The sequence below is a fragment of the Suillus discolor genome, assembly GCF_016758755.1.
Source record: "Suillus discolor strain FC423 chromosome Unknown F5147scaffold_1, whole genome shotgun sequence".
Classification (NCBI taxonomy): Eukaryota; Fungi; Basidiomycota; class Agaricomycetes; order Boletales; family Suillaceae; genus Suillus; species Suillus discolor.
In genome coordinates this window covers 1,205,229-1,228,329 of record NW_024541248.1, presented here as the reverse complement: position 1 = coordinate 1,228,329, position 23,101 = coordinate 1,205,229, and the positions used below count along the sequence as shown (strand labels likewise).

At 48.7% G+C, this 23,101-nt stretch overlaps 11 protein-coding genes across 11 annotated transcripts; 5 read left to right on the top strand and 6 right to left on the bottom strand.

The window, feature by feature from the left end:
* F5147DRAFT_624465 (ribosomal protein L4) lies at positions 1-1,114 on the top strand. Its single transcript, XM_041432656.1, has 3 exons — positions 1-62; positions 114-192; positions 238-1,114. Exons 1-3 carry the CDS (start codon positions 30-32, stop codon positions 975-977), a joined length of 852 nt encoding a protein of 283 aa, XP_041300195.1. The 5' UTR covers positions 1-29; the 3' UTR covers positions 978-1,114.
* A 24-nt stretch (positions 1,115-1,138) lies between these two features.
* Positions 1,139-2,619, top strand: F5147DRAFT_9863 (Rad51-domain-containing protein). Its single transcript, XM_041444514.1, has 6 exons — positions 1,139-1,434; positions 1,492-1,602; positions 1,653-1,953; positions 2,006-2,135; positions 2,187-2,311; positions 2,364-2,619. Exons 1-6 carry the CDS (start codon positions 1,209-1,211, stop codon positions 2,491-2,493), a joined length of 1,023 nt encoding a protein of 340 aa, XP_041300194.1. The 5' UTR covers positions 1,139-1,208; the 3' UTR covers positions 2,494-2,619.
* F5147DRAFT_9860 (uncharacterized protein) lies at positions 2,555-4,283 on the bottom strand. The gene is made up of 2 exons (XM_041444512.1): positions 3,841-4,283; positions 2,555-3,786 (listed from the first exon to the last, which is right to left on the bottom strand). Exons 1-2 carry the CDS (start codon positions 4,219-4,221, stop codon positions 2,746-2,748), a joined length of 1,422 nt encoding a protein of 473 aa, XP_041300193.1. The 5' UTR covers positions 4,222-4,283; the 3' UTR covers positions 2,555-2,745.
* A 54-nt stretch (positions 4,284-4,337) lies between these two features.
* On the top strand, positions 4,338-6,280 carry F5147DRAFT_663386 (uncharacterized protein). Its single transcript, XM_041434884.1, has 3 exons — positions 4,338-4,505; positions 4,557-5,349; positions 5,411-6,280. The coding sequence occupies exons 1-3, from the start codon at positions 4,386-4,388 to the stop codon at positions 6,130-6,132; spliced, it is 1,635 nt and encodes a 544-aa protein (XP_041300192.1). The 5' UTR covers positions 4,338-4,385; the 3' UTR covers positions 6,133-6,280.
* F5147DRAFT_663384 (Pal1 cell morphology protein-domain-containing protein) lies at positions 6,278-8,380 on the bottom strand. Its single transcript, XM_041434883.1, has 3 exons — positions 7,926-8,380; positions 7,695-7,870; positions 6,278-7,631 (listed from the first exon to the last, which is right to left on the bottom strand). The coding sequence occupies exons 1-3, from the start codon at positions 8,249-8,251 to the stop codon at positions 6,640-6,642; spliced, it is 1,494 nt and encodes a 497-aa protein (XP_041300191.1). The 5' UTR covers positions 8,252-8,380; the 3' UTR covers positions 6,278-6,639.
* Positions 8,381-8,535: 155 nt separating this feature from the next.
* F5147DRAFT_766704 (fatty acid desaturase-domain-containing protein) lies at positions 8,536-10,314 on the top strand (the record flags this gene model as incomplete). The annotated part of the gene is made up of 5 exons (XM_041440798.1): positions 8,536-9,324; positions 9,380-9,398; positions 9,451-9,472; positions 9,523-9,919; positions 9,949-10,314. The coding sequence occupies 5 exons, from the start codon at positions 8,536-8,538 to the stop codon at positions 10,312-10,314; spliced, it is 1,593 nt and encodes a 530-aa protein (XP_041300190.1).
* A 279-nt stretch (positions 10,315-10,593) lies between these two features.
* F5147DRAFT_766703 (60S ribosomal protein L13) lies at positions 10,594-11,393 on the bottom strand (the record flags this gene model as incomplete). Its single annotated transcript, XM_041440797.1, has 4 exons — positions 10,594-10,626; positions 10,686-10,862; positions 10,917-11,311; positions 11,372-11,393. 4 exons carry the CDS (start codon positions 11,391-11,393, stop codon positions 10,594-10,596), a joined length of 627 nt encoding a protein of 208 aa, XP_041300189.1.
* Positions 11,394-12,713: 1,320 nt separating this feature from the next.
* On the top strand, positions 12,714-14,775 carry F5147DRAFT_624453 (uncharacterized protein). Its single transcript, XM_041432655.1, has 5 exons — positions 12,714-12,992; positions 13,045-13,079; positions 13,128-13,384; positions 13,436-13,487; positions 13,541-14,775. Exons 1-5 carry the CDS (start codon positions 12,869-12,871, stop codon positions 14,519-14,521), a joined length of 1,449 nt encoding a protein of 482 aa, XP_041300188.1. The 5' UTR covers positions 12,714-12,868; the 3' UTR covers positions 14,522-14,775.
* On the bottom strand, positions 14,737-16,038 carry F5147DRAFT_663379 (uncharacterized protein). The gene is made up of 6 exons (XM_041434882.1): positions 15,955-16,038; positions 15,797-15,902; positions 15,586-15,723; positions 15,482-15,528; positions 15,343-15,429; positions 14,737-15,289 (listed from the first exon to the last, which is right to left on the bottom strand). Exons 2-6 carry the CDS (start codon positions 15,891-15,893, stop codon positions 15,062-15,064), a joined length of 597 nt encoding a protein of 198 aa, XP_041300187.1. The 5' UTR covers positions 15,894-15,902; positions 15,955-16,038; the 3' UTR covers positions 14,737-15,061.
* Positions 16,039-16,911: 873 nt separating this feature from the next.
* On the bottom strand, positions 16,912-19,822 carry F5147DRAFT_9716 (TFIID and SAGA subunit). Its single transcript, XM_041444498.1, has 8 exons — positions 19,290-19,822; positions 19,163-19,241; positions 18,813-19,112; positions 18,269-18,761; positions 18,077-18,216; positions 17,677-18,023; positions 17,202-17,617; positions 16,912-17,150 (listed from the first exon to the last, which is right to left on the bottom strand). The coding sequence occupies exons 1-8, from the start codon at positions 19,743-19,745 to the stop codon at positions 17,036-17,038; spliced, it is 2,346 nt and encodes a 781-aa protein (XP_041300186.1). The 5' UTR covers positions 19,746-19,822; the 3' UTR covers positions 16,912-17,035.
* A 1-nt stretch (position 19,823) lies between these two features.
* Positions 19,824-22,762, bottom strand: F5147DRAFT_9715 (ATP-dependent DNA helicase). The gene is made up of 15 exons (XM_041444497.1): positions 22,662-22,762; positions 22,552-22,609; positions 22,455-22,498; positions 22,228-22,406; positions 22,094-22,178; positions 22,007-22,039; positions 21,814-21,959; positions 21,483-21,760; positions 21,168-21,429; positions 21,101-21,113; positions 20,860-21,051; positions 20,729-20,810; positions 20,630-20,664; positions 20,434-20,578; positions 19,824-20,383 (listed from the first exon to the last, which is right to left on the bottom strand). The coding sequence occupies exons 1-15, from the start codon at positions 22,728-22,730 to the stop codon at positions 19,926-19,928; spliced, it is 2,079 nt and encodes a 692-aa protein (XP_041300185.1). The 5' UTR covers positions 22,731-22,762; the 3' UTR covers positions 19,824-19,925.
* Positions 22,763-23,101: the final 339 nt, after the last annotated feature.

Genomic DNA, 23,101 nt, shown 5'->3' with positions numbered 1-23,101 from the left:
CTGTAAATTATCAAGCTTGACGGTTCCCAATGTTTTCTGCTCTGCGGAAATCAGTGGCAGGGGTGAGGAAAAGTCCATATTTATTTCCATGGCCGTCCTAACAACATCAGCAGTCTTCGCAAGCAATATGCCGCAGGCGAATGGCCACAATTGCGCCGACTACTTCACAAAGCAAACTTGCAATTCGCAAAGGTGATTTTATTGATGCCAAAGAGACATACGCTCATTGGGGAATAGCTGCTGATTCAATCAAACCGGTATATGTGACAATGTCGAGTTTTACTGGGAAGTCGAACAGTGCCAAGAAAGTTGTTGCTCTGGACCCAACGGTGTTCGACCATCCTATCCGGCGAGATATTCTACATCTTTGCGTCGTGCACCACCTGGACTCTCTTCGGCAAGGAACTGCATCTACTAAGACGCGCGCTGAGGTTGCCGGTTCACGTCGCAAAATTCGTCCACAGAAGGGAACCGGCAGAGCTCGCCTGGGAGATCGGCAGAGTCCGATGTTGAGGGGTGGAGGTGTCGCTTTCGGTCCCAAACCGCGAGATTTCAGCACGAAGCTTAATCGCAAAGTTATCCAGATGGGCATGCGCGTGGCTTTGACGATGAAGCTCCGGGAACAACGACTGGGTGTCTTGCAGCGGATTAACTGGTGGTCACACAAGACTGCCACCCTCAACTCAAGGTTGAGCGGACTCGGATGGAGAACCGGTACCTTGTTTGTCACCGGAGAATCCGAGGTGCCGGCAAGAATGAGATTGGCATCGAGGAACCTTCGTGGGATAGAGTGCAGAACCGTAACAGACTTGGTGGTCTACGACATTGTGAAGTGGAGAAGGGTTATACTTGACCTCGCCGCCGTCGACGCACTGGAGCGAGCTCTCGGAAAGGGCTTGTTGGGAATTTCGGATTCGGAGAGGGTAGTTTCTGATGTTACTCACTCGTCTGTGGAGGAGGTTGAGCCATCCGCTTAGACTCATAATATATCTTATTCTGGGCGTGGATATCGATATTGTCCAGTCGCGAGTCATTGTACTTACAAACGCACCGGCAAAGCCGACTGTAAATGAAAAAATTAAATGGATAATACGCGACCACGTGACACAACGCGTCCTCATTACATATGACTGCGCCTCGACTGGGACTCCCACTCTTTCCCACTATACAGTCACGGTTGTGTGTTTGTTTTCTAACAGAAAGCGATAATGTCTCAGGCATCTCAAGATGAAGAAGCGCAGGAGGGCGGCCTTTCCATGTCTGGTCCGCTCATGGTTGGCAAACTGGAGGAAGCCGGAATTCACGCCAATGACATCAAGAAGCTCTCCGATGCAGGACTCAACACTGTCGAGGCCGTCGCATTCACGCCCAAAAAGAATTTGATAGCAATCAAAGGCATTTCAGACGCGAAGGCGGACAAGATCTTGGCAGAAGGTGAGTGCTGAGATCCTGGCATCATGCGATCAGTGTCTGATGAGTCACATCATCCAGCTCAGAAAATCGTCCCCCTTGGCTTTCAGAGCGCCACTGAGGTTCATGCACGACGTTCTGAACTCGTTCACATTACGACGGGCTCAAAGCAGCTCGATGCTTTACTCGGAGGTGACATTTCAGCATTCAGAAAGTATGATTGTTTTCTCACTTCTTTACAGGGGGTATCGAGACCGGTGCCATCACTGAGCTCTTTGGAGAATTCAGGACCGGAAAATCACAACTGTGTCACACATTGGCAGTAACATGTCAATTGCCTGTGAGCATGGGCGGTGGCGAGGGCAAATGTCTCTACATCGACACTGAGGGCACTTTCCGTCCTGCTCGCCTACTTGCAGTCGCGGAACGTTATGGGCTGAGTGGAGAGGAAGTTCTTGACAATGTTGCATATGCAAGAGCATATAACGCTGACCATCAGAACTCCCTTCTCACCAGCGCCAGTGCGCTAATGGCGGAATCAAGGTTCGAACTGGTTATATGCGTATTTTGATGGTGTTCCTCACGATTATACTAGATTCTGCCTTCTCATCGTCGATTCATGTACCGCGCTCTATCGCACTGACTTCAGTGGACGCGGTGAGCTGTCGGCGCGTCAGAACCATCTCGGCAAATTCTTAAGAACCCTCCAACGGCTTGCAGATGAGGTAAGAGGAGAAGTAGTCTGCATATACCTCCGTATTCATTCCGCACAACAGTTCGGCATTGCAGTCGTTGTCACAAATCAGGTCATGTCCAATCCGGATGCATCAGCAGGACCATACGCAGGCAACGAGAAGAAACCCATCGGAGGAAACATCATGGCACATGCTTCCACGACCCGGTATGCATTCATATTATCGTCGGTTGGTTCGCTAAGCGAGCTGTCTTATTAGGTTACAACTCAAGAAGGCCCGCGGAAACACTCGAACTTGCAAAATATATGATTCGCCCTGCCTTCCTGAGATGGAGACTCACTTTGCAATCTTGTCCAGTGGAATCGGTGATCCCGAAGAAGAGACTTGAGTATCAATACCCTCATGTAATTTGTATTCTTGTAGCATTCAGTTTTCTATCACTATCAGGGAAGCTCCGTAATCGATTCTAAAAAGACATTTTGTGTAGTGGTTTTCTTCCACCCTAGAAACACTTAAGATATGTCTCTATTCGAAAGATAAGATACCAGTTGAGTGGGACCTGTAGTAGACTATACTGTGGGTGGAACAGTCCGTTTCTGTCAATGATGCTTCAAATCTACAAATGTATACATTCCCACCATCAAGCCAACAAGCGAGTGAGGATGTTCGCGCTCGTGTGCTTAATCATCTCCTGTAGCTTGTTCACGTCTTGGGGGCTGACGTCCGCAATATCTGCCAGCAAATATGCGACGTCACCTTTCGAATCTGAGTACTGCTTCTCGACGTTGTATGGCGAGAGGGCTTCGTTGACCTGTTTCAACACACCAGGCTGATTGCTGTGGACATGGCAAACACGGACATGATTGCCCTGCTCTGCGGTGATCGCGCGGAGGTCGACTTCGGGGAAATTAACTGCCCCGAGGGTGGAGCCGTAGGTCAGGTACCGAGAGAGAGCAAGAGACACTTCCTCCCCAATCATGCGCTGCGCTTCTTCTGTTGATCCACCGATGTGAGGCGTGAGTATCACGTTTGGCAAGCTGCGTAGAGCGCTTGACCATGAGTTAACCTGATCGTCGAATGGTGCCCCATTAGACCCCGGCTCCTGTGGGTATACATCTATGGCTGCACCAGCGAGATGTTTTGACCGGAGGGCTTCGATTAAGGCTGGGATGTCGACGACACGTCCGCGAGCGTTATTAATAAGGTAGGACCCCATTTTCATCTGCGCGAGCTCCTGCGATCCAATCATATTGATTGTCTCAGGAAGCTCTGGCACGTGAAGCGTGACAAAATCAGCTTCCGCTAATAGCGTAGGAAGAGTGTTAACTTGTCGAGCCGAACCAAGAGGCATGATGTTTATGACATCGTAAAAGATGACACGCATGCCAAGGGCTTCTGCCAGCACTGACAGCTGTGACCCGATGTGCCCATAGCCAATAATACCCAACGTTTTGCCTCGAACCTCCCAACAGCCTTTCGATTGCTTGTTCCAGATTCCCTGGCGCATTTCATGCGAGCGCTCGACGAGCTGCCGCGAAAGCGCGATCATCTCGGAGACGACAAGCTCTGCAACAGAGCGCGAGTTTGAGAATGGAGAGTTGAAGACAGGAATTCCGGCCTTGCCGGCAGTAACCAGATCGACCTGATTTGTTCCAATACAAAAACAGCCGATCACAAGAAGCTAGGGAAGGAGGACTTAGAGGTGGCCATTGAGATCGGGGATAGATGGACATACTTTGTGTGCAGCTTTGATGACCCGTTCTGTGATCTTGGTCTTGCTGCGTATGCCTATAGCATGGTACTGAGAAATTTTGTCTATAAGCTCATCCTCAGAAAAAGCTTTTGTGTAGTGGTCGACATGAAATCCTTGCGCTTGAAAAGCTCGGACTGCATCCTGGCTGATGTTCTCTAGGATCAAGAGCTTCAGGTCTTCGTTGTCGACTGGATGAAGAACCTTGGGCTTTCTGATGGCTGGGCACGACTCCCGCTTGCGCAGCCTGTCATGGAGTGTCTGCGACGATGAAGGAGAGACGGAAGCAGCTACGGCTCTTGGGGATTTTGAGGGGATGGCAAGTGGGGGGGTCATTCTGAGGGATTGGAAGTAAGGATGATCCATGTCAGTCTGAATATACCTTCTTATATATGAGACGTTCTTGATGAGTGAGTCCTATATTTACGACATCCGGCGCTATTCTCAAACTTGATTGCAAATTTTGATCATCCCGATATAGCAACTCACGAGTGAGTCAAGCTCAGGCTTAAGCTTGTAAGTTGTAAACCATGGCACTCTTTCTCCTCGACCATGGTGCAGGTAACGTCCAGAGTCTCGCTAATTCAATCAAGAAACTCGGTTATGATTTCTCGTGGATATCTAGTCCAGAGGACTTCCACAAAGCATCTGTATGTCATCACCTCACTATGCCCATCTGACCTTGATTCATCTCCACCCAGATCCTTGTATTTCCAGGCCAAGGTGCTTTCCACACTGCGATCGAATGTTTGACAGAGCGTGGTCTACTTGAACCCCTCTATAACTACATTCAATCTGGGAAACCGTACTTTGGCATATGCATTGGGATGCAAATCCTCTTTGCGTCATCTGCAGAATCCCCATCAACGCTTGGTCTAGGTCTTATACCCTGTCAAATGGAACGATTCGATGATACCACTAAACCAGTTCCTCATATGGGCTGGAATACCGCAGAACCCATAGACTCCAACACTTTGTCCTCAGAAGGTGTTTCTTCTTCAGATCACTACTATTTCGTCCATTCGTATCGTGCCAAATACGACCCAGAAGGCAATCCTGAGGCTGCTATGTGGGCGCACTCAACTACCCAATACGGGCAGGAAGTGTTCATGTCCACCGTCCGAAAAGGCAATGTATTTGGTGCTCAATTCCATCCCGAAAAATCCAGTGTTGCTGGACTCACTGTTATCGACGCTTGGATAAAACAGTCACTGGCAGGTCGCACACCAGCCGAACCATCAGCTCGGATTCCACGCCCTCCTAAATCGCAACACGGTTTCACTAGACGCATCATCGCTTGCATGGATGTTCGTGCGAACGACGAAGGTGATCTTATCGTGACCAAAGGGGATCAGTATGACGTCCGCGAGAAGTCTCTCACATCAACGCCACTATCGAGCACCACTGCTATCAAAACTGCAGGTGCAGTCCGCAACCTTGGCAAGCCTGTTGCACTAGCAGCCCGCTACTTCGAGTCAGGGGCAGATGAGCTGTGTCCTCCTTAATATCACTTCCTTCCGTCACTCCCCCCTCCAGGATCAGCCAATGCTCGCAGTTGTGCGGGCTGCAGCAGAACGTGTATTCGTACCGCTCACCATCGGAGGGGGTATCAAAGATACAGTCGATCCCGATGGCACGAAACGCTCTGCTGTCGAGGTCGCTGGTGCATATTTCCGAGTCGGTGCTGACAAGGTTAGCATCGGCTCTGAAGCAGTCTACGCTGTCGAGAAAGTTCGCGCAGCCGGCGGTATATTAGACGGCAGCAGCGCCATTGAAACCATTGCGAAGGTATATGGCTCTCAAGCCGTCGTCGTTTCCATAGACCCCAAAAGAGTATACGTCGATCCCGCCACATATGACGGCCCCTACAAGGATGAGCTTGTACATGGTCGACCAGACAGTCCTGAAAACGAGCGGGGCAAAGCTTGGTGGTACCAATGTACCGTGTCAGGTGGTCGCGAGACTCGCCTCGTGTCAGTTGTGCAACTCGCGCAAGGTGCACAGATCCTCGGCGCCGGCGAGATCCTTTTAAATAGCATCGACCGCGATGGAACAGGCCTCGGCTTTGATCATGACTTGATCGGGCTCGTGAAGCGCGCAGTGACTATTCCTGTTGTTGCGAGCAGTGGAGCAGGCACCAAGGAACATTTTGTGAGTGTGTTTGTTGAGACAGGCGTGGAAGCTGCTCTTGCCGCGGGGATATTCCATCGGGAGGAAGTTGGGATACACGAAGTCAAGTTAGCTTCGAGGCTGGCCGGTATCAACGTCAGATCATGAAGAAGACAACTAAAATTATAGACTGTTCATATTGTAGCTGTGATCGAGGGGTACGGTACTGTGTGATCTTCTATCTATAGTGCACTTTTCTATAGAAGACTACCGTGAACACATTGTAGAACCAATTGATCAGAACATCTGCAGATGCATCTTCGAAAAGCGTTTAATGAAAACCTCAGGGTATTGACTGCCACTGCATACTCTTACAACAGGAAGTATGGTAGAAAAATGCAGAGTAAATAAACCGTCTCGCGAGTATATGTAGATTTTTACAAACACCGTAATGGATACAAGCATGGGGTCAGGAGCGTCGACGACGAAGGGAGAAAAACACAACCGATTCCTAGGTATATCTCATCCAAGCTTTGGACGAGAGAAGAGAAACAGGGCAGCGATCATGGCTGTAAAAGTGCAAGAAAGGACAAAAACTAGAGTGGTCTCAACAAGACATGCGTATGGGGGCTAGCGGTCAAATACTCGGATACATCCAGAAATCGAGGACTAGGCTCATTTTGGGCCCCTGACTACGTCCTTCACTTTCTTCAATAAGCTAGTTTTTCGCCCAAGGCCGCCCAATGGCGGAGAACTGGGTGCACCGTCAAAGTACCCGCGTCTGTCTTCGGCGGATGGCGTGCGAGTTGTCGCTGGAGCATAAGGAGTGGCAGGTAGTCGTTTGTCCCTGCGCAGATCATCGACGTACACATATGCTTCATCTGAAGGAGGTGAAGTGTTTGGACGACCGGGACCGTTGTAGCCATTGGAGAAGCGCCCAAGGAACGAATTCTGTGACCGATGTGTAGGGCGCGATGGCTGGTAGATATCCGTATTGGGAGAAGGAGGCTCGACACTCTCGTCAAAACCCAAGGGCACATTTGGGGAGTCACGCATTTTGCGAATGCGTTGCATCAATGATTTGGTGCGTTTTGGGACTCCTGGCAGTGACGGAGACCCCGGTGCGCTGTCATAATCGGTACTCTGGGCTTCTGGCACAAGGATAGGCTGCGGGGGCGGGATACCACCGCGTTTGGTGCGTCTTCCTTCTCTCTCACCGCTTCGCTCTCGGTCGCGGGCTTGCATCTGTTTCATATCGTCGTCGGGGTACTCTCTATACACATCACGAAGGTCACGCCCGTCCTTGGAGCGCTTTCCAAGGGAGTGTCGCGGCGTGCCGTTCCGTGATCCGTGGCCCTCCCTCCCGGCGTATATTGAATTAGACGGTGTGTCACCATCACGTCTGCCAGTACCCCCACCTGCAAAAAATTCCTCGTACGGTTCTGGCTCATGGATACCCCAGGCCTCTGCGATGGCATCGACTTTCTTCTTTGGGGGTTGGTAGGTAGCGGAAAAGGCACCTTTGTAAGCGTCAGGTGAGGGGTAGGGGGATTCATTGGATAGCGCCACATCTGCCCCCGCGCTGCTCCAGGCAAGCATAGGCGCCTTAGTTCGATGGCGGTTCCGAGATGGTGCACAAGCATCAAATGGACCATCATGATGGAACACTAGAACACAAAAAAGATTATAGATTAATAAACAATAGTTTAAGGAGCCGAATAAGAACGTACTGGGACCGACGCCAGTGAAATCAAGTCTGTCTATGACGTCCGCATGCATGGAGCCTTTCTTGCCTCGTGCCTTGCCCTTAGCCTTATCAAGAGCATTCGCTGTGTGAAGGATGGAATCCTGGGATAATGAACGACGACCGGTATATGTGGGACGTAACGGGGAATTTCCCTGGGCACTGATAAGTGAAAAGATTAGCGTCAGTGAGAAAAACGGGTGAGACAAGGACATACGTTTGACTTCTTCCCATTCTTGTGCGTGAAGACTGATCTACACCTTTGACCTGAACAGTGTCCCTAACAGCCTCTACGATTGTATTATCGCGATGTGTGAGAGATTTGGCAGGAGACGGGGCCATCCTATTGTATTGGGGATATTTAGGCGGAAGCTCTGGGGGAAGGCGGGGAACAGGCTTTGATGGGTAAACTGGGTCTGAGAAAGGGTCTGAATGAGATCTGTGGCGGGTTCTACTCTGTTTGGGTGGTTGGGTTGGTTGTCTTGATGTAATATGTTTGCTAGCTGGATTATTGGAAGTACTCAACATATGCGAGGCGGCCATGTCACCCGTGTTCACCTATTGACACGCCCAGACCAAGCGTTATTTACTTCAAAGAAGAATATTTAATGGTAATGCTGCTCGTCGTTTGTGATAACGAAGTTAGGCGATTGTGGACGTCGACTGTGACGGCGGGAACGATGCTGTCACCAAGGCTATGTTTGCCCTATTTATACCAACTTGGCAATCCGGCCGTAGTGTGTTATCCACTTTCAGTCACCTACGGTTAAAATTTCAAAGTAACTTTGTTACTACCTAATTTCATCACCTTGCAGCAATCTGCTGCCATGGGTGCAACGAAGAAGGAATGGAGCCGAGAGGAAGTCGCAGTCCGCGTTCTTGCTGGTGAAACACTGGTTGTTTACCATAACCAGTTGCTGCGCATTCCCCAAGCTTGGTTAAATGCCCATCCAGGTGGTTCCCTCGCAATTCTTCATTTCGTAGGACGCGATGCCACCGACGAGATAGACGCGTATCACTGTGACCAGACTCTTGCAAAAATAAAGTCGTACGTCATTGGCACAGTCGAAACCTCGGGCGGCATTTGGGAACCTCTTGTACCCCCAATCATGACAGGTTGGGTTCGGAAATTGTCTCATGATGGCAAAGCCGCATGGCACAATGAAGCCACTCCACTACCACCTTCCAATCTCTCCTCCGAGATTCTCCTCGTCGAACGTGACTCTTGCCTCCTTGAAACTTCAGGTCCCACTTTATCTCATTTGGTTCCCCCTGCAACAAGACTTTCCTTGAAAGACCAAGCTCGTCATTCTGCTGCTTACAAGGCGTTGCATAATCGCATCATCGACGCCGGTCTTTATAACACGCGTTACATCACTGGTTATGGCCCTGAGATTGCGCGCTATCTTCTCCTCGCTGCGTCATCCGCAGTAGCTTACTCCCATGACTGGCTCATAATAAGTGCTGTGTGCCTCGGCCTTCTATGGCACCAGCTCGTATTCACCGTCCACGATTTAGGACACATGGGTGTCACTCATGATTGGACCAAAGATCGCCTCATTGCCATCTTATTAGCTGATTTCATCGGTGGTTTGAGTGTCGGTTGGTGGGTTGACGTAAGTTCACTTACTTCTCCCACGTCCACTCGCTGAACACCTGTCGTATCTCAAGAATCACAACGTGCATCATTGTGAGGCTTCGCTTTGCAACATACCTTGGTCTAACTACTGATACTTGCTTAGTGGTTACAAATCACCCTTCGCAGTAAGTTCGATGGCTGTTGTGTCACTGCACATACACTTAAAAAATGACAGTGATCCTGATATCGCGCATCTACCATTCCTCGCAGTCTCAACGACGTTTTTCAAATCGTTGTGGTCGTCGTACTACAAGCGAACCATGGTCTTCAATCGAGTTTCTGCTTTCTTGATTTCTTTACAACACAAGCTATTCTACATATTGCTTGCTTTTGGCCGCTTCAATCTATATGCCAATGCATATGGATTCTTGTGGCGCAAAGCCTTCGATCATCGAAGAGCAAGGGGTGGCCGGTGGTCCTGGTGGCTCGAAGTCATCGGCGTCCTCTTCTTCTGGTTCTGGTATGGAGCAGTCCTGAAGGGATGTGGATCATGGAGCAGAGCCATTACATATTTTATGATCTCGCATGTCGTCACAAGTCCTCTTCATGTCCAGGCACGTGACTATCTCGGTGTATTGCCCGTTCATTAATGTGGCCACAGATCGTTTTATCACATTTCTCCATGTCTACGGAGGATTTGGGGCCGGTGGAATCGTTCCCGCACCGCCAACTTCGAACTACAACAGACGTCATATGTCCTCCTCACCTTTCATTCATACATGGCGGATTGCATCTCCAGGTGACTCATCACCTCTTCCCGCGTCTTCCACGACACAACTTGCGTGAGGCTAGTGTCCTGGTGAAGGAATTCGCCAAGGAACAAGACCTCGTGTATGCCGAATTTGGATTCATTAGCGGTAATGGAGAAGTGCTAGACGTGCTCAAAGGTGTGGCGGATCAAGCAAAGATCGTGGGTATGGTCGCCGATCACGAGATTCGGGAGGCGATAGAGCAAAAAGTGCGATAAACGCATGGGACTCTTCGACAGAAGCATTACTAGATCCAACCATAATCGGACACCTTCGGCATCTTCACGTTCTGATACATCATGACTATGTAGATAGAGCGTGTGATTGAAACACTGAAGTGGCTTGCGATTTCGATGCAACGCAAAACAGTCGTGTCCATGAGCATACGTAACGCATGTAATGCCCTAGGCACAACTTGTCGTACCCGGCTTTTAGGAGCATACAAGAGGGTAACCGGAAAGCATGATGTAGTGTGGTAAGACATAAAGAAGAGAAGACTACTTTTTCTTGTTTGCTTCCTCTTCCTCCTTCTGCAAACAATAACATTTCGTTGAGTAGCTGAATTCATGACAGCTGGTGAACAACAAACCTTGGCTGCCCGGATTTTGCGTACACCATCATACCGAGCATCAGCTCGTGCAACGCGAAGGGTCTTGAAAGCCTCGAATGACCGTTCATTGTCTGTGATTTTGCGGGGTGCTTCATGAATGTAGGGTGCAGGAAGAGGAAGGTGCGTGCGTGTAGTCTCAGCCTCGAGATCAGCACCCTATCAAGCAAAAATCAACATCGATCCAATATTCCAAGGGCGAACACCACATACAGTCGAGTCGCCCTTCTTGGGCTTCTTAGCATTCCGAGGGAAAACGATCAGCTTGGCCTTGTAGGCCTTCAACCGCTCGACATTCAATTTCTTCCCCTCCTCGCTCAAGTTCCTCCTCCTGTGGTCAACGACAATACCTACACCAAGTGCTTCTTTGCGGTTAATACCAACTTCTTTCAGCTCAGCAAAGGTGAAACCGCGGCCCTCCCGGACCTTACGGTTGTAGCGAACGGTCTGGGCACGAACGGCGGGACGGAGGAGAGTGAGTGGGCGGACACCAAGGGCAGCGGCCTTGGCCTTGCGAGCATTACGTCTGCGGAGTTTGCGACCGGGCTGGTCGAACCAGGTGCGTACCCGGCGCTGCCAGTCTTTGCGGAAATGGTTAGAGTGAAGTACTGTGGACACATATTGTCAGATCGGACGTGTCGAACGAAAGTTTCCGATGAGGTACAGACCGTTGTTGTGCGCGAAACCCATGGCTTAGTCTAGAGCCAAAATTATAATGTCAGCACAATGATTTTGTGATGTGGATGCATGTAGAGTAGTACATCTGACAGCATATGGTCGAATCCAGCTTTTCCACCTGCCTGTCCGCACCATTTTCTCCGATCATATGCAGCAAAGGCAGGCCTTCGTATAACAGAACATGCAATGGACGAGCATACTCACCTTGAGGACGGGCTTTCTTGACGCTGAGGACGGCGAGCAGCTTACCACCCAGCACAAGATTTGGACTTCGGCGATTGCCGTGGGTTAATGCGGCGATTGATTTTTAGAAGTTAATCATCACGTGGACATTGTAGTCACGTCCGTCGTTCTAGACGCGTTGACGCGTGACGGCTACGCATGCTTCATTGAATTTCCGTGAGGTCTGTTGTGATATCCGCCTCCTTCTTCATAGCAGATTATCTATATTGTAATGCGACACAGCGAAAACAAAAATTTAGCCTTACGGCTCACAGAGAAGGCAGTTGAAAAGAAATTTTCAACGATCAACTATCAGAAGCGACAGTGTTCAATTCTTGGAGGTACTATTTGTATACCTTTGTCTATGCCATTTTGATCTCTCGAGCCCGTTTGATAGCTGTCCCTGAGGCATCAACTCAAACGTTGGGTACATGGTTCAGGCTTCAGCCCTATGCTTTCTATGAAATCGTACTGAGTATGAGAAACACCTCGAAAACTGTGCCACTACGTTAGCCCACCCTCACATGTTCTAGCCTGACTGTTGTATGCAGTGCATCTTTTACTGGAATCTTATCAAGAATTCAATCAAATGCATCGCACATAATCGATATACTGTAATCGGCTGCGGTCACGGTTTCCCTCAATATTTCTTACCCGTATCACAACTAGCCCCAACGTCTCGGCAGACGATGCAGAGGGGAAATTGAGCTGTGCTTACTCCTTGTCCGTCCGAATCCAATTCCTCACTTCCATGGTCAATTACTGGATACGCGGAGACAACTCATGATGTACATCGTTTGTCGATGATGTCTGCAACACCACTCAGGGTCACCGGTGTTCCCATGAAATGATGGACCTTGCGGCCGCAGGCACGCGCCGCTGCCTTGCATCCAAGCCGTCTCTTTTGTGTCCATTGTGAAACATTTCCTCTCCTGACACGATAAATGCAATCTAAAAGTCACCTTGTCATATGTAAAGTATTATCAAAGCGCCTGTAGGATATTCTGACATATGATGTCAATCAAACGAGCTCGAGCGTGCAGTGTGCTTATTTATTTTTCTCATGGTTGCGCCGTTATGGAGCCCCTCGTCTAATTACTTTACTTAGAACCAGTATCTATGCTGACATAAGCAATTAATTGGCATGAGGTCGGCATTAGGCACGATATTTTCTGCACTTTCCTCTTCGCACAAATTCTCTGTCATTATTCCTTGGCTGGGACTGTGTCCGTGTCCTTCTTTATCATTTTCTTCATTATCTGAGCATGCGAAACTCACCGCACCTTCGCTCGTTTACGTGCATAATTTCTTTCTTCTCAGCAGCACGCGCATTCAGCGTGACAGTCGGGACTCCATCTCAATGCGACGATCTCTCTGTTTCATGGACTGGTAAGCAAGCATCTAGTATATTTTATATACTCCTGCTGAACCTGATAATCAGGTGGTCAACCACCATTTGAGATCCTCTTGACTCCCGTTCGTCAGCGCTATCGTGTGTGTCGATCATGACCTTACGCCTTCTAGGTTTTCGCAGTACCGCAGAATATATCTGTACCGGCATCAGCCTTCAGCAATAACAAAGGCTCATATACAATATCCCAATTGCCATTTTGGAATGAAACACAATTTCTACTCACTATGTCTGATGCCACCGCATTTGGCTCAGGTGGGACGTCACCCATCTTAAAGGTCGGTAATCCTGTTGCCAAGAACAACTGCAACACTACAGGTGCATCTGTGGATTTCACGTTTGATTTGCCATCATCACTCCAGCAATGCAAGTAAGTTTTGATTGGCTTACCTTTTGTGGCCTTGACCTATCATTTCCGTAGTGGGTATACCTTTGATGACTATGGCAATGCAACCCAACCCATTACTATTACGGTAAGATTACCACTGACCCTATCATGATTATGAATATACTTACCTTTCCACAGGCACTTATTCCTGGTGGGGAGTCGCTCATACTCTACCCTCCGATTGGCCCCAGTTATACTTGGGTTGCAGATGTTAGCGCCGGGACGACCCTCGTATTTGTGATGACAGATTCCCAGGGTAGGCAAGGTGGCAGTTCTGACTTTGAGACGGTGGCACTTTCAAACAATGCCGCGTGCCTCAGCTCCAACTCACCATCGTCAACTGCATCTGTGCCTTCGTCCACCACAGCATCCACGTCAGCTGGCATTTCGCCAACGTCCAGCCAAAATACTTCATCAAGCAGTAATACTGTTACTATTGCCAGTGCGGCGATTGGTTGTGTGATAGCCCTCGCCGCGTTGGCCTCCCTCGGCATGTTCTTGTTGCGCAAACGAAGAGCGTCTCGTTCTCCGTACGTCATATCTTCTTCGAAACGCCATTCACATCGACTCCCATCTATGGATCTCGACCGCGAAGGGAGCCGATATGGTCACGTTCCACCAATTTACCCATTCCCATATCAGACAGACTCTGTCAGCCATCTTGCTCCACCCATTCATCCCGCAGCCCAATCACACCTTACCAGTCCGTCCACTGGCGATTTTGCGCTCAGCAATCCTCACACACCATTTAACCAGACACAGCATTCGCGTCAAATATCTAATCCAGACAGCTTCGCCGGGGACCGGGATGGTGGAAGTTCATCTATGACATCTACTGGCAGACGGAAAGCTGCAATGGCTGGCCAAACAGCATACAAACCTTCCACTCGGTTCATCTTACATACTGACGTGGAGGACGTTTTGCCAGACGATAATGGCATAATAGAACTTCCCCCGCAGTATTCAGAGCATCGGCAACCCCTTGCCACACAACCTGGGTCTGTACCAAGACCAATATCATCACAGTCTGATTACTCGGGCCTGACCGATCTAGCATATGCCAGTACTGCACTTGCTTCACCCACTTCGTCGCACTCTCCTTTATCACCTCATTCATGATGCACAATCTATGTTGTCACAGTGCGCACTCTCTCGTCTCCTTGGACATGTTGCAGACAGTTTTCTTTCGTATAGGAGGCGTCTTGTCCTCTATCTCTACTGCTTTTCTGGCGCTTCATTACAATTGTTATTTAGACCACTTATTTATGGCCAGCGCTAAGCTCGACATCCGCTCCCTTTACATTCGTAATATTATATATTCCCCGGGACGCCGCCACCGGAGTGCAATACAAGAGGAAATTTTGATACCTGTACGCAACTTGTGCTGGAAAATTTGTGACAACCGACAAGCATATTGTGCGTATCTTAAGACAGTTGATGGGATGAATAATGATGTAAAGTCGCCAACATATGCAGTAAACAAACATCAGTTTTGTCTAAATAGTACATGCTCAAAGTCAGGCCACCAGAATAAGAAGTTGTCAGGGGGTAGTGTTTAAATACAATGTGCATGTTACTGCGCACCTTCAAGGTTGCGCAATCATGTACGGTTGTTGGTCAACACGTCGTTACTCTGTCTAATCCATCCATCGAATACATTCATGAATCTGGCACATCATCGGCGAGATGGTGTTGCTGGAATGCGTCAATCATTGCATCCTGGTCTTTACGACGCCTATGTCTCCTGCGCCTATCCTCTTTAATGACACGCTCAATGCGCCGACGAGCCTTGGTATGGGTTCGTGGATCAACTACGGCGAGTCTGCAACGATAGCATGCAAGTTCAATGCTTGCAAGCAGGCGAAGCGTTTCGGAGTTGTTCACGGCCTGAAATTCGGTATGAGCTTGGTATGACACGATCAAAAAGGACGACCAATCACGTTCAAAGACCATGAGATAACCCGAGAACCCTCCACGCAACCGACGACAACGAAGTTGCCGCGTTTTTCGGCCTGGAGCTCGGATACCTGCGTCTAGTTGCTTAGTAGTTTCATGATAGTAAAATGAAGTCATTGCTACCTCTCCGAATGCGACCAACACTTTGCTAGATGTCAACGAGCGTACAACTGCATGGGGATATGATTAGAGATCGAACGTAATCTCGCGAATCAAACGATGCTTACCGACGCGAGAGGACTGGCCTACTACTTCCTGTGATACTAAAGCACGTCCAAGATATGCCCAGGAGTCCTTCTCAGGTCGACGAATATGCACCTTGACCTGGATATCTCGAAACTCGCGGACAGGCGGGAGGACATTGGCTATTCCCCAAACCAGAAGTCAAAAACATCACACTTGAGCACAATCGAATGTTTGGCGAATCACTGTACGTACGCATCAAAGAGGAAGTGTATTCACTCTCAATACTGGGCAGCCGCGGCGCTACCTGTACGGAGGAGCTGCCGCCTTCCATCACGGCATCATTATCCATTATGTGTATCTGCAGATTGCAGGATCAACCCAAATTCAGTTCATAATAATGCTGGACAAACTTCTGTGAGTGAGGACCGTTAAAGCTCGTCGTTGCGTGCGTCTGACGTGCAGTGGGGTGAGGCATCGGCTGAAAGGGCTATTACTGCACGCTCACGTGACTCATTATCGGTGCAATACGACTTTGGGCTTTCTTAGGCTTTCTCCCATTAACAAAACCAACTATAGTCAACCACGAGCACGACCAAGGATTACTACGCACCTGCCGTATCCATCGTAAATTGTGATCTCCCTTGAATGACTTCCAAGCTGGTCCTTTCTTTTCAAAGGTGCCCAAGCACAACATGAAAGAGTTCTTGCTACTGGCGAGCCTTTGAGCCACCAAATCACTATATATACGAGAGCTTGCTGGCCAATGAAGATCAGAACTGGCTTGTATTCATCAATGCATTCATCTAAGACACTCCGCCGCACACGGGTGCCTTGCCCGCTGACAGCAGAGTTTTCCGAAGAGTTTGAAGAACCATCCTCCTCTCGGTTTGCTCATGGAGATGAGCAAGTTTCACAGAAGTACGTGATACAATTGCACGACTTCGAGATCGAAAGAGCAAACAACAAGGCAATGTCTCAATGAAGCTGGAATGTCTTGTTTGATCGCTTATGCCAATCTAATTCATAACAGTACGACACGAAAGATGAAGGCTGTATTGAGAGTAGTCAGGGATCAACCAATGCTGAAGGCACATCTGGTAGTATGGAGGACGATGACGAAAACCGCTCACGCAGGAACGAAGAAAGTGCGACAACTCCCTACTGCCGGAAGTCAGGATGTGGAAGAGACGTTTAAAAAATGTCCTCCATGACATCGAGATTATCAAGCGATTGCTTGAGTACATTGGCTACAGCAAGGATCGATCTAAAGTGGCGATAGCAGTTGCTGGGAAATCGGGGATGAACAGCTGCAGTCTATAAAGACTTGGATTAAGCAGCATGGACACGAAGTGGACAACTGGCCGAGTGATTTTAGTGCTGGCACGGATGGCTGCAGGAGATAGGATATCATGGGTTGGGTTTAACGCGAATATACGAGATACTCCACATCAACGTGAACAATGACGTAAAAAACCAAGGGTGGCAAATCAATTATCGTGAGTCGGGTGCAAGGAAATTACCTGCTACCAAGCATAAATTACGGGGGGTGAAGTGCACGTTGGTGATAGGGGTCCGTTTGGTAGGGAACGTCGCGAGTAGGTCAGATCTGATGGTAATGTCAATATCAATGGCGTAGGTTATGTTGCATGGAACGAACGTTTCATTGTTTTCATCGTCGGTCGTCCGTGTGATAGTAGATTCGGTAACGCCACTCTCCCGCGATTTACCGGATCCACCAGCTCCCCTCACGTCCCAGCAGCGTACCGTCCAGTCTGCACCTCCACTAACAAGCATGGATGACTCAGCACTAAACGAGAGAGAGTATACAGATGCTGTATGCCCAGTCATTTTTTTGATACGACGTCCAGAGCCGAGATCCCAAAGATTGATTGCGAGGTCTTCGCCTGCGCTGGCGAGATATCGTCCATCTGGACTAATAGCCAACGTCGAAAGGCTCCCTTGATGGCCGATAAAAACACGAACGCAAGCACCACGTTGAACATCCCAAAGCCGCGCAGTCCAATCACTTGAACCCGTAGCGAGGTATAATGAATTAGGATGGAACCGGACGCACTTGAAACAACAGATGTAAAATCAGTTATGGGAAACTTATCTTCTGCGAGGTCACTCACGTCCACATCACTCAAGTGCCCTGCATAGATTCTCAAACACGATGTGCGATCTGTTGACCATAACCTGGCGGTTCGATCACGGCTTGCTGTTGCAAAATAGATGCCCATAGGACTCCACTGAACGTCCCATACAGGGTTTTGGTGGCCACGAAAAGCAACGACATTCGTCATTGTGTCAAGGGACCACAGTCGTGTAGTTGCATCTGCTGAAGCAGAAAGAAGGTATCTTGGGGGCACAGCTGATCCTCCCAATGGATCAAAAGATAAAGAATACACAGGACCGCTGTGGCCGACGAGCTTTCGGGTTGTATTTCCTTCTTTTTGCTGTATTTTCGACAACGACCCAGCTAGCGTTCGAATAAACATCATCGTTGTCACTCATTCAACTTAAGAGACTCACAGTCCTTCACTGAACTCAGAGAGAAGTCATTGCGTAGTCCCTTGAGTTTCTCATTCTTCAGGCTCCATAAACGAATGTAACTCTCAGAAAAGCCGGCCGCCATCAGAGTCAAGTCAGGTGAGAAGGTGCAACACGGCGCACTGCTCAAATCATTTCGTTAGGAAATATGCTAATTCTGTTTCAAATACTTACCCTTCTCCGACGTCATGTAGCGTATACGCGCAAATGCTGGGCAAGCCACGCGCACGAGCAGCGCCTCCTTGCACCGAGTTCATGTCAATAGAACTTAGCGCAGAGGGCTCGAGTCGTATACGTTTCCTTGCATCTCGTACTTTCTCGACCTCTCTTTGAACATCAACCGTTTTGAACGACTGGGGATAGGGAAGCATGTCTGATTCAGTGGGTGAGATAACTCCCGGGACAGCTGGAGGCCTCAAGAATTGCAAGTCGTATTGAGCATTGGGATCGCGGTCCAGTACAGATTGTTCGCGGATGACGCGTTCAGTCTCCGCGCGCAACTCTTCAGAGATGGGGGCAGGGCCAAGTTTTAGTTCGCCTTTGGAGGCATTGAAAGCATGAGGATTAGGAGTGGCAGAAGCACTTGTTTGCGGAATGAGTTGCGACAGCAGGCCAGTCGATTCTTCCCATGCATTGGGCGAAACTGCTGTTGCGCTCGCGGCAGTCACTAGCCTAAGTTTGAGCTCATACACATTGCTTAAGAGGTCAAAAAACTTACCATCAAAGCGAAGATGGTTGTTCACCACTCGCATAATTGCTGCTCGGCCTCTCTTTCCTTTCTCGCCAGAGAAGCCATCCCCTGCACCAGTGGCTTCACCTCCAACTCCTTCCGTCAGCCATCCCACCAACAAGCTGAAACCTGACCGGCTCATTCTGATGACATATTTTTCATTTTTGAAGCGCTGTGCATCATCATCATTTTGAACATGTGAGGGAAGCAGGAGAGTCGAGAGATGATGTAAAGTAGCGTGATGCATCGAGGCTAAAGACGGCGAATACGTCGCGTAGAAGCGCAGGGCTAAGAAAATATCGGTCGAACGAATGCAGTAGAAGGTTTGCCAGACATACCAGCTTCCTTGAATCCTCGCTGCACAAGATCCAGATGGAAATGGCAAAATATAGGAAATAGGATAGGTCGGAATTCCGGCTATGTGATAGAATTAACCTACATCTAGGCAGATGGATGCTAGAGTACCTTGTACATATCAAGTGAACCTTCAACCCACGCTTCGAGCTCTCGGAATCCCTCCTCCTTGTCCGTTGGATCAACAGACAGGATATCTTCCGCACCAACAGTCCCAAGGCTAGCAATCAAGGTCTGTATACTCGGCGGATTTCCCATCGCCGTTAGTTCCTGTAGAACGTTGGCACTTTCCTTCAATACATTGTCCCCTGGGCGCGATGGCTTTTGTGCATAAACAGCAAGAGTCTTGATGAGGTCTTCAGCAGATACAGTCTTCGCAGACTCATCTACGCTCCCGCTTTCAAGTGATTCATTAAGAGCCCTTTCTGCATCCTTGTGTCCTCGAGAGCGAAGATACTCCAATACCAGACGGTCAATTGAGCTTACGTTCTGGGTGACATCGGGTGCACTGGCGTTGACTGGAGAAACACCTCCAGAAGACGAGGCTGCAGGCGTTGCAGCAGACATAGAAATAACCAGTTCAATGTCCGGTTTGTAATGTCAGAAATGATTGTACCGTGACGTCGAGGTCCCTAATGTTCAACAGAAGTATTCGATTACGTAATCAGCAGTACGATTGTAATTTACAATAAAAAGATCGGTAATTTAGTTTGTCTGTTGGCTCTGTTCAAACGTTCAACCCGTGAATTAACCTCTTCGTGCTCTCTTGGTGGCACCTCCTCTCGCTCCGCTTGATCGGCTGCAGGACCCGTAAGAAGCCGACTGTGACATAGGACGCTTATTGTTTGTCGGTGCGGGTTCAGCCGTTGCGTATCCTGCTCTTGCACATTCCTTGTCGAATGCTTCCACCAGAGCATTAAAATCAACTTCTACCATGCTTCCAAATAGCGGATGACTGGTGGACCACTTTCCCGCTGTCAACCTGGGAGACGTAACACCAAATGCCATGCGCGCGAGGAGGCGAGGGTCGTCACGTTCGGGACATGCGTTCAGAATGGCCTTGATCTTAATAGGATCAGGCAAAGTGGTGATCCCTGACTCAAAAGTCATGCCCTCGCCCGTTTGACAGAAGCTGCATGATCCGCACAAGCCAGTAGGAATGGCCGCCTCATCCCCGAAATATGAAGCAAGACACTGTGCCATACCTATACTCCAGACATAGGCAACATATATGCGTCAAAAATTGTGGACTCACATTCGTTGTCGGTGGCGAAATTAATCACCTGTCGGAGCTTGACTATGGCCTCCTCCTCTTTATCGAGCATACGGTTGTACATCTTCTCGGCGATATTTGCTATTTCTTCCTTTTCTATCGGGAGAGGATTGAGTATCTTATATCGCTGCAGCAACATTTCAGTCGACAAAATATTGGATTGATCAAATATACTTACTGCTCTAACTTGTGAAGCTTTCACATTAGCCCAACCTAGATAACAGAGATATAGGTCAGTATCAAGCAATGCTGCAGAACGTAGAACGGGATCCCGTACCGCTGAGCTCCCAATCACTTATTTTTCTCGCGAGATCTGCGCGATCCTGGCCTGACTGCTGAGCTGTAACAACTACATCGATCTGTGACAGTTTGTTAGAAGGATGAACCACAGCACTTACAAAGGCATACCTGGTAAGTCGAACCGCGGGGTTTCCAGTACATCTTAATTGTCTTTGCTGCCTCGGACTTATCACCCATTACCTTCTGCCAGCCGTCAGCTGTGCGCGACGATATATCATACTGAGAGTATAATGGCGTCACAGCACGGATGTAGTTGTACTCGAGCTCGAGTTGTGCATAACATAAGCCCAGGATGGTAGGCTGCAAAAAGTGAGCGGCAATACAAACTGACAAACAAATAATATCGTACGCGAATATCATACCTACAAGTGTGACAAGATAAGAGATTGCCATACAGCAGAGACTCGATTGCTTACTCTCTAGATTGTTGGTAATTGTTGAAGCTTAATGTGCCATCCCCATCAGGTGTTTTGAGCGCTACTTCTTGGAGCCATAAGTGGAGGCTCCTCTTGCTGCACGTATCGCCGCGAAAAAAACCCTCCAAAATAGGGATATCTGGCGCAGAAAGGAACATCAAGCACGTGGACGGTAAACCGTCGCGTCCTGCTCTGCCAACTTCCTGACAATAGTTCTCAAGAGTCTTCGGCATAAACAGGTGGACCACCTGGCGGATGTTGGCTTGGACCAGTCAACGCACTGGCCTCGAAATTTGAATTGAATGAACGACTCACCCTTATCGATTCCCATGCCAAAAGCAATGGTAGCACAAACTATACCATTATCTGATTCCATAAATTGCTGTTGGACACGTGTACGCTCTTCGCTGCCCAATCCGGCATGATACACCATTGGCGTCATTCCATGAGGGCGAAGATGGTCGGCAACCTCTTCCGTATGTCTCTGCAAGGTCACATATATGATTGCAGGTCCGGTTCGAGATTTCAAGAAGGGAATAAGAGTATCAAGTTTTTGATCTAGAGTATTTGCGACTTGAACCCGCAAAGCCAGACTAGCATTCAAAAATATTATTAGTGGGGACAATAGGAACGCGAGAGCACTTACTTTGACCGGTACACTGGGGTGCGAAACACACCTTTCTGAGTATCAATGAAGAATGATTTACAGATGTCTTCTGCCACATTTGGAGTAGCGGTTGCCGTCAAGCAGAGGACACGTTCTACATCCATTTCCTCTGCAAAACGCGCAATCTACAGGCCCATGAGTGCAAACCAGAACAGGCGCACGGCATGCTTACCTTTAAATACTCGGGCCGAAAGCTTGCACCCCACTACAACCCGCTCATGAATGACAATGTCGTGCAAATTATCCATACCAGACACACCTGGGAGATACAATGCGACTCGTCGATGGCTAGCAGTGAGATTTTGACATGGCTCATCATCGCAATGAATCCTTCATTATTCAGCCTAGAGAAATATTGTCAGAGTGATGCATGAGTCGTACATAAATGCGAACCTTTCAGGAGCCACATAAAGCAGTTTTAGACGCCCTGAGACAACCTCTTGTTTGACCCAGGCTGCCCGTTCTGCATCCAACGTGCTGTCCAGGTTTGCAGCTTTCACCCCACGATCGACTAGGGCATCGACCTGATCCTTCATCAAAGCAATGAGAGGAGATATTACCACAGTTAGCCCCTGTAATAATGTCAGTGATGTCACACTCAGGAAATGTAACTACGTTACTGGAAGGCATAATGCTGGAACCTGATAGGTGAGACTTTTCCCACCTAAGCGGTAGTCGTTAACGCCTGTTAGTACTCGAAAAAACGGGTTGCATCACCTCCCGTGGGATATAAAACCAGTGCATTCTCGTTGTCCACAATCAGGCGTTTAATGACCTGTGTAATACAGTATCAGTGGCTGAATTTCACGTGTGATGTGAGAACTGGCCTCTTCTTGAGACAACCTAAAAGATGGAAAATCCCATATATTCTTCAATACTCTATGTGCGTCTTCCATTTGAATTCGAGGTGAACGTTTGAACACGCAGCAGAGCGGAAGCGGGGTAACCGACAGTTGTTTACGCGTTATTTGGTTGATTCCATATTTGGCGCTTTTTCCACGCCTGCATCAATGGGCAGAGCTTGAGTTTGAGCGCTTCGATTGATGCCCATCAACATCGATGCATCGACATCAATATGCATAGCCTATATGCCACAACTTACCCAATTGTTTATCACTTTCCTGCGCACGCTGTGCATACGACCATTCAGGATGCGACCATGTCCACCATCAATGTTAATGATTGCGATGATGTTATCACACCTTAGCGACTGGAAACATGTTCTGTGTGCACCCGCAGAAAAAAGTTGGACGTCGGGAATTCATGG

Bases quoted from the DNA above. Each gene is read 5' to 3' on its own strand.
- F5147DRAFT_9860 (XM_041444512.1), bottom strand. From the start codon at position 4,221: ATGGATCATCCTTACTTCCAATCCCTCAGAATGACCCCCCCACTTGCC. The intron at 3,787-3,840 runs GTATGTCCATCT...CTCCTTCCCTAG, and splicing joins TCATCAAAGCTGCACACAAA to CTTCTTGTGATCGGCTGTTT.
- F5147DRAFT_663379 (XM_041434882.1), bottom strand. From the start codon at position 15,893: ATGGATAATGATGCCGTGATGGAAGGCGGCAGCTCCTCCGTACAGGTA. The intron at 15,430-15,481 runs GTAGCAATGACT...AACTAGACGCAG, and splicing joins TGTTGGTCGCATTCGGAGAG to GTATCCGAGCTCCAGGCCGA. The intron at 15,290-15,342 runs GTGATTGGTCGT...ACCGAATTTCAG, and splicing joins TTATCTCATGGTCTTTGAAC to GCCGTGAACAACTCCGAAAC.
- F5147DRAFT_9715 (XM_041444497.1), bottom strand. From the start codon at position 22,730: ATGGAAGACGCACATAGAGTATTGAAGAATATATGGGATTTTCCATCT. The intron at 21,430-21,482 runs GTGAGTCGTTCA...GACTGGTCCAAG, and splicing joins TGGCATGGGAATCGATAAGG to CCAACATCCGCCAGGTGGTC. The intron at 20,384-20,433 runs GTGAGTCCACAA...TCTGGAGTATAG, and splicing joins TTTCGCCACCGACAACGAAT to GTATGGCACAGTGTCTTGCT.
- F5147DRAFT_9863 (XM_041444514.1), top strand. From the start codon at position 1,209: ATGTCTCAGGCATCTCAAGATGAAGAAGCGCAGGAGGGCGGCCTTTCC. The intron at 2,136-2,186 runs GTAAGAGGAGAA...TCCGCACAACAG, and splicing joins TCCAACGGCTTGCAGATGAG to TTCGGCATTGCAGTCGTTGT. The intron at 2,312-2,363 runs GTATGCATTCAT...CTGTCTTATTAG, and splicing joins GCACATGCTTCCACGACCCG to GTTACAACTCAAGAAGGCCC.
- F5147DRAFT_9716 (XM_041444498.1), bottom strand. From the start codon at position 19,745: ATGTCTGCTGCAACGCCTGCAGCCTCGTCTTCTGGAGGTGTTTCTCCA. The intron at 19,113-19,162 runs GTATGTCTGGCA...ATATTTTCTTAG, and splicing joins GCGAGGATTCAAGGAAGCTG to CCCTGCGCTTCTACGCGACG. The intron at 18,024-18,076 runs GTGAGTCTCTTA...TTCGAACGCTAG, and splicing joins TCTGAGTTCAGTGAAGGACT to CTGGGTCGTTGTCGAAAATA.
- F5147DRAFT_624465 (XM_041432656.1), top strand. From the start codon at position 30: ATGTTTTCTGCTCTGCGGAAATCAGTGGCAGGG. The intron at 63-113 runs GTGAGGAAAAGT...CAACATCAGCAG, and splicing joins TGCGGAAATCAGTGGCAGGG to TCTTCGCAAGCAATATGCCG. The intron at 193-237 runs GTGATTTTATTG...ATTGGGGAATAG, and splicing joins CAAACTTGCAATTCGCAAAG to CTGCTGATTCAATCAAACCG.
- F5147DRAFT_624453 (XM_041432655.1), top strand. From the start codon at position 12,869: ATGCGAAACTCACCGCACCTTCGCTCGTTTACGTGCATAATTTCTTTC. The intron at 12,993-13,044 runs GTAAGCAAGCAT...CCTGATAATCAG, and splicing joins TCTCTCTGTTTCATGGACTG to GTGGTCAACCACCATTTGAG. The intron at 13,488-13,540 runs GTAAGATTACCA...ACCTTTCCACAG, and splicing joins CCCAACCCATTACTATTACG to GCACTTATTCCTGGTGGGGA.
- F5147DRAFT_663384 (XM_041434883.1), bottom strand. From the start codon at position 8,251: ATGGCCGCCTCGCATATGTTGAGTACTTCCAATAATCCAGCTAGCAAA. The intron at 7,871-7,925 runs GTATGTCCTTGT...TTCACTTATCAG, and splicing joins AGAATGGGAAGAAGTCAAAC to TGCCCAGGGAAATTCCCCGT. The intron at 7,632-7,694 runs GTACGTTCTTAT...TTTGTGTTCTAG, and splicing joins TTTCACTGGCGTCGGTCCCA to TGTTCCATCATGATGGTCCA.
- F5147DRAFT_663386 (XM_041434884.1), top strand. From the start codon at position 4,386: ATGGCACTCTTTCTCCTCGACCATGGTGCAGGTAACGTCCAGAGTCTC. The intron at 4,506-4,556 runs GTATGTCATCAC...ATCTCCACCCAG, and splicing joins AGGACTTCCACAAAGCATCT to ATCCTTGTATTTCCAGGCCA. The intron at 5,350-5,410 runs GTCCTCCTTAAT...CAATGCTCGCAG, and splicing joins GTCAGGGGCAGATGAGCTGT to TTGTGCGGGCTGCAGCAGAA.